The sequence below is a fragment of the Polyodon spathula genome, chromosome 26 (genome assembly GCF_017654505.1).
Source record: "Polyodon spathula isolate WHYD16114869_AA chromosome 26, ASM1765450v1, whole genome shotgun sequence".
Lineage (NCBI taxonomy): Eukaryota > Metazoa > Chordata > Actinopteri > Acipenseriformes > Polyodontidae > Polyodon > Polyodon spathula.
Window position 1 is genome coordinate 20,368,325 of NC_054559.1, and position 7,500 is coordinate 20,375,824.

General features: G+C 41.7%; 1 protein-coding gene across 1 annotated transcript in view; it reads left to right on the forward strand.

The window, feature by feature from the left end:
• Nucleotides 1-7,085: 7,085 nt before the first annotated feature.
• The window catches only part of LOC121301095 (one cut domain family member 2-like), a 27,131-nt gene continuing 26,716 nt past the window's right edge, over nt 7,086-7,500 (forward strand). Inside the window, exon 1 of the mRNA XM_041230226.1 lies at nt 7,086-7,500. This exon is cut by the window's right edge and continues 624 nt beyond it. Within this exon, the coding sequence (XP_041086160.1) occupies nt 7,086-7,500 (415 nt within the window).

Here is a 7,500-nt window from a genome sequence, read left to right on the forward strand (position 1 = left end):
CAATAAAACAAACAAAACCACCACCGCTTGCTTGGAGCTCCTCAGAACCGTAACAAATGTTTTCTTAAAATATACATTTAAAAATAATATACCTGATTTTAAAATACCATTATTTAGAAAACTCCTTTCTATTTTTGTAAAGCTATTTGTACATTTGGAATTGAGCGGACTGCAGCAGGACAATAAATAATTTATGTGGAAAACCAAGTATTCATTAACTTGCAAGCTGGCTGTGTTTATCTGTATTTAACACTGCATTTAAAAATGAAATGAATTCCCGGTCACTTGTATTGCATTGCATTGGGTTGCGTTGATGGAGGCTTTTCTCGGTCGATATATCGACAAACTGATCAATCCAGTAATAAATAAATAAATAAACAGACAACATTCCGAGAAATTCAGAAGATATACGAGCGAAACGCGTTTTTTTTTTTTTTTTTTTTTTTTTTTTTTTTTTTTTTTTTTTTTTTTGTTTTAACATAATTTTATACCAATCAGACACGCTGTTCTGGAAAAAAAAAATAGATTGTTAACGCGCAAAATTTGGCACGATTATTTATCCGAAAGTTAGATATTAAAATGAATACGTTTGCTGCACACACGCGTGCCTTAAACTATATCCAGCACTATCATAACTCAATAATACTCAGGAACAGCATCCTATACAATTCTATTATTTCTGCAGCCCACGCGTACATGTTAACGCTGCACACGTGTCCATACAGTGGCGTTGTATTAAAATCGCCAGCACACAAACAGCTCTGTGTCCTATTTAATACATCTAGATTGATATTCTATCGGTCTGTGCCGCGCTGACACATCGCAGTTTAAAAGCGCGTTTTAATTCCTATGAATCACCGCAGCAGCGAGCAGCGCCGGTTAATTCTGCAGGGTCTATGATAAATGTTTTCTCGCTTGTCTTTTTTTCAGTGTTTTCATACAGGAAGTCTGCATTTCTCATAGAGTGGAGATTTACTCTCAAATCCGACAGATATTCATCTGAGGCTTTTCACTCAAAACGAATTTCAAACTAACCAAAAGAAGAATTAAAACAATATTATTTTTAAAAAAACTACAACAAAAAAAAGACAGAAATATTTAAAACGATTTTTTTTTGTGGGATAATTATAATTTAGGAGAAGCTCTCGGCTTTGAGAAGAATCGCACAGCTAAGAGTCGCGGCCAACTGGGAGCGCGCATGCTGCTAGCGCCTTAGGGACTCGGAATGTAAACGCACATGGCAGCTGCTATAGCTGCAGCGTTATATCGCGTCTGCGCCATAATTCTGTCTTCTAATTCTGTATCGATTCCTCTCTGAACGATGGTGACCACAGAGTGCGGACCCTCTACGTTTCACTCGTTCCTAAATGTGTTTTTTTTTTAAAGAAGAAAAAAGAAAAGAAGAGAAGCTTCAGGACCAATTAATAACTGCCCCCGGGGCAGAAGCAAGGTGTTAAATTCATCAGGAGATTAAAAGCGGAATCAATTAAACACACTGATTCGATCCTGCCAACAGCAGGTGTAAGCGTGAGATACGTGTGTGTTCATGAGGTACAGATAGCCCATACAGAGACACAGGCAGACAGATACAACACACATTCTCAACATCCACGAAATCCCCCCCCCCCCCCCCCTTCACAAAGCACAGCCACCTTAACAGTCTTTAAAAACAACGAAACACTGAGGAAACGCTGACGTTATTGTGATGCCATTGCTGATGTCATTTGAGGGCTCCATGTTCACGCAAACCCGTTATTTCTCCCACGTTTGGTTCAATGTAAGCGGTTTAGTGTTTGATTTTCCAAAGCACTGGTGCAGAGCGGGGTGAGAATGGGGCTCCGCAACACACGCAGTGCAGATTAACACAAAGACCACGCAAACAGAAACCTCACGCAGCCGAGACACATTTCAGCAATGAGATGCCTATACACGCACTGGTTGCTTTGTGACAATCTTGCCAGATAAATGGCGGGGCAGCGTGTTTCTAATGTGTTCTGTAAGATGGGGTGCAGCCGTTGGTCTGTAAGATGGGGGTGCAGCAGTTTATCTGTAAGATGGGGTGCAGCAGTTTAATGTGTAAGATGGGGGTGCAGCAGTTTATCTGTAAGATAGGGGTGGAGCAATTGGTTTGCAGGTTGCGGATTATTTGTTATATTCGCACACAGTTTCCCTTCCCTGAAGCTCAACAGCATCCCTTACTCTAAGTGAACATCGCATATCATAGGAGAATGTGTAATTATTTATTTTAAATCTGATATGAAATGCATGTCTCTATAGATTTGGCCCGGGGTGTCGCTACTAAACCTCTTCGACCGCTTCCAGTCTCCCGAAGATCAAACGGCTTATTGGGGAGGAATGTGAAGGGCAGTCGGCGGCTCTCCCTCGACGGTCGCTTTTTGAAAATGGAAATATTCTCATAAATTTTTCCCACATTTCCAGTTCCTGTCTAACGCACATGTATGCATCTATATCTATCTGCGCATGTTTCCTTGCAGAACTGTTTCACCTTGTAATGTGAAAGTTACTGGTGTGCAGAACATGCATGTGTTGTATTATTGAAAGAGGCAGCCCTGCACAGTGCACGTGTTAATATCCACATTCCCAGCGCTGGCGTAGCTGTGTTCTTAGAGCAGCGGTGGGCTGCACCGCTCTATATTTTAAGCGAATGTGTGTGTGGATGAGGATTAATACTAATCAATACCGGAGCTTCACAGGATAATATAATATATCTATTATATATATATATAATATATATATATATATATATATATATATATATATATATATATATACCATATATACACGTGGTGGTTCATATCGATAGCTTGAAATAATTAATAGCGTATCGCCTCCCAAAGAGTAAATATATATATATATATATATATATATATATATATATATATATATATATATATATATATATATAGTATATATATATACTTATTACGGTAGTATATATACATGTAATCATAGAAACGTAATTGCCACTTTGCGGTAATTTATTAAACTCGCATTTGAGAATCGACGCCTGTTGCACTGCTTCGTGTGAAACGCTACACTTTGATACTAACTTTACTTGTCTTCTGTGTTATTTGTTTTAAACATTATGTGCACCGCAGTTAACAGCGTCTCGTTTAGTTTTACAACAAACCGCCATTCGTGCAGTTACAGAAGATACGACCATAATATATCCCCTCCCAATCAAATGCATGTTCATGGTAAACTCATTTGAAACTACTTTCCACATTCAAGAGTCCTTTTATAAAGTGATAGCACACGCACACACAGACACTCACACGCACACGCACACACAGACACGCACACGCACACACACACACACACACACACACACACACACACACACACACACACACACACACACACACACAGACACACGCACACACACACACACACACACACGCACACACACACACACACACGCACACACAGACACACACGCACACAGCAGTACAGACACATGCAGACTTCTAGAGAGATAGCGAGCAGATAATTTGGATAAATACTTCATTCCAATTCAATTACGCAGGCCTATTCAAATCAATGTGAACGATTTAGAATCCAATATGACTGTTTGTTTAACAGCCATCAAATGTGTCTGAGGTTTATTCCCATTCTGGTTTCCAGTTGAAGATAACAGATACCGTGAAATGTCTGTTTGTTTTACAGCGCGGCCGATCGCTCCTGATCGGTCTGTCAATATTATTGCCGGAGATTGAAACGAGACGCGCACAGGAGATCCGACACAAACAAAATCCACCGTATTTTTTTAATTTTTTTTTTTTTTTTACGGAAAAAAAAGTAAGAAATTAACCTCAAACTGCGAATTCTGATCTCTAAAAATACAACCATTTCCTGAACAACAAGATAGATATAAATATAGATAGATAGATAGATAGATAGATGCACAACATATATTTGCACACGCACACTAGACGCGCTTTGAGTGGAAGGTACCCGCTTATAGAATTATTTCATCTTGTAAAAGTTAGTAGGCTGATATACCAATACAATTACATTAGGTGAAAGTGAATGCGGTTTCTTTTATTATTTTAAACCAGAAAGAAACCAATTATCAAATAAATGAAACAGCTAACGACGTGTAACACCAATCACCAATGCTTTAAACAGACAGCATTTGTAAATTGCGTCTCGTGTGCGCTTTTAATCAGCCTGCCGAGCAGCTACTGAGCCGAGCGGGGGCTCCTTGAGTTGAAAACAACGCGCTGGGACTCATTGACAGCGACCTGGGCTGGTGCAATCAGCCACTGCAGTAATAAGGCAGGCCTCGCCATGCTGGCGTTAAGATGAAGGATTCGCTCCTGATCACTGCAACATATATGCAGATCAATAGAGGTACATTAACCTCAACGTGCACGGCAGCGTCTCCGCGCAACACAGCGCCATGCAGGTAGCTTTATACATAACGTGCACACAGTAGCGTACAAAACAAGAGTCGCCTTCAGTATTGCAACCCTGCAGTGAATACTGCGCGCTTAATAGATGCGGTAGACAGAATGGGCTGAAAACGTCTTCAGGTAACTCAGACAATGAAGAGAGAGAAATGCGTAATGAGAGTGCATTTTAAACTGCCTCTGTGTTTCAGAAGAACATCAGCTGTGCTGTACCTCCTTGACAATGCACCAGACACACCGCACCGCCGTTCCAGATCCCGCACTAACTCACCCTAATGCACGGTGCTGACGGGCGAGTGGATCCTGGCCGGTATCACTGAGCTTACTTGTATGTGCGTGGTAGCGAGGTCGTAAACAAGCTGTTAGCTTATGAATTATGAATTGAAGATGAATTCCCCGTGTGTGAGAAATAGTCAAACAGCGTTCATACACACATTGTCATTTCAGTTCAATAGTCTTAGGGAGCTAGCTTTACACATGCTGGAAACATACTCAGCAGTATTAATACTATTAATTTAGACTTAATACCAATAGTGATTGAAGCAGGGAGCATGCGCAGTACAAAAAGCAACATGACACACACACACACACACACACTTTAAGCGGCATAGCGGTAGAGTCTATACCGCCATCGCACCATGTCTTGCGTAAGAGTCATGTTAAAAATATTGAACACATTTTAGTGTTTATATCAAAACACAGGAGCTGCGAGCATTAGAAATGAAAGCATTGCCCTGTAAAGCACACGTGTGTTGTACAAGATTTAGACGTGATTATGATTCTTATTACAAACACGGTCTTGCTGCAGTTATGCAAAGTGTTTCCGTCTTCTAACAAGGGGTCCTGCTCTCAGAGTGATGACAGGGATGCAGTTCAGCGGGGATTCCAACTTTAGTCCTATAGTCTGGAAAAGTTTCACCAATACTCTGCCCAGCGTTGTTACATTCATTCAAATCAGACTCTACCCAAAAACTGGCGTCTCCTATCCCTCCTCCCCCGGCTCCCAGCGGTCACGCACAGCGTCAGGTGCGCTTGCCCCCTGACGTCATTGCAGGGCAACAAAGTTAATTCAGTGCGAATCAATCAATCGACGATATATCTGTCGCGATCAATCGATAGCTAAGAAGTTAGGCAGGAGAATGTTTTATTTTAAGATTGCTAGATTGGTTTGCTAAAGACACTTTGATGAATCCAGTCTGCGTTCAGGTACAAGTGTGTTTCGTCACAGAACACAAACACACACTTACACGCGAAATTAAAATGAAAACGCGCTGCATCTTCACGTACAGCTGACCTGGTATTTTATGCAACATTTTCAGTATGTCTGAACATTACAGACAGCAGAGGTTGTGTTGCACATTATTCTGCGCAAGGCGGTTTGTCCTTAATCTAAATATATATATATATATATATATATATATATATATATATATATATATATATATATATATATATATATATATATATATATATATATATATATATATATATATATATATATATATATATATATATATAAATCTGACACAGCTGCAAAACAAAAAATAAATGCATGCTACGATTGATTGAATTCAGATGTATTAAATAGATTTTGTATTCAGACAGACAGATATACTGTCAGCGGCTGCAGCAGCTTATATCGCGCGCAGAGAGAGGATTCCTTCCCAGATTTCACGCTCTGCTCTGCTTTGTAGATGTTCTATTGATTCGTTATTAAATATGATTGCTGTCGGTTCAGGGTTGGGGCTGAGCGACGTGTTTACTTTGGGCGTGTCGCTGTTTCTGCTGCTTTACTGGCGGCGCCAACTTTTGCCGAACAAGCCATCGACAAACAGAAGCGCAGAGCATCTTATCCGCTCCGCAGAGTTAGTTTAGAATAGTTTATATAATGAGAATCACAACCCGGCCATCATGTTTGGTACCCTATGTCTCTGTACATTCTGACAGTACTAGACATGATTTATATATAATTGATATATATATCAACCCGTATATATTATGTATATATAGATATATATATATATATATAATATCATATTATAAAGTTCAAGCAATCTTAAGAATCGGTGTTCTAGTGCACGTGTGATTTTTTTTTTTTTTTTGCACGGAAACAAAAAAAACGTGCCTTTGTTCTGCACCTTACAATTCGGTTTGAACGAGCCAGCTGAACGTGTGAGAAATGCATTGATGAGCTACTGAGTGGTGACGTCAGGAGCCGAGAGACTGACTCTCTCTCTCTCTCTCGCTCTCTCTCTCTCTCCTGCAGGCTTTCGACACCAGAAAACATATAGCTGACACACACACACACACACACACACACACACACAGAGGTCTAGAGCACAGTAGAAAGAGAGAGGCGCGATCAGGCAGCTGTCATACACACACACGCACAAGCACGCACTCTCACAGCGCTGTCTCCACTGCTGCTCGCCGGCCGTGTTGCAGACAGGACGACACAGACAGGCACCGATATCCACTCTGAGAGAGAGAGAGAGAAAACCCTCATCACATCATGCTGGATTGACTGAGGAGCTGGACTAGAAATCAATGGCCGAGCTTTGAAATCGTTTAAATTTATCTGCCTGTAAAAGAGGAGGAGAGGGGGAGTGAGAGACTAAAACAGTACAAATAAATAAATAAAATCTTTCAGCTATGGAACTTACAATGGACAATCTTGGGAATCTGCACAGCGCGTCTCACTCGCAGTCTGGGGACCTCATGAGCGCTTCCCACGGCAGACAGTCCTCTCACCGGAACCTGGTGTCGCACAGCCGGCCCGCTATGGTCTCCAGCATGGCTTCTATCCTGGAAGGCGCAGGGGATTACCGGTCGGATCACAGCCTGGCAGGGTCCTTGCACCCGGCCATGAGCATGTCTGCCTGCGAATCCCAGTCCGGCATGAGCCTCAGCAACACCTACACCACCCTGACCCCCCTACAGCACCTGCCGCCCATCTCCACGGTCTCCGACAAGTTCCACCATCACCCTCACCACCACCACCACCACCACCACGCACACCAGCGGCTCGCCGCCAGCAACGTCAGCGGCAGCTTCACCTTGATGCGGG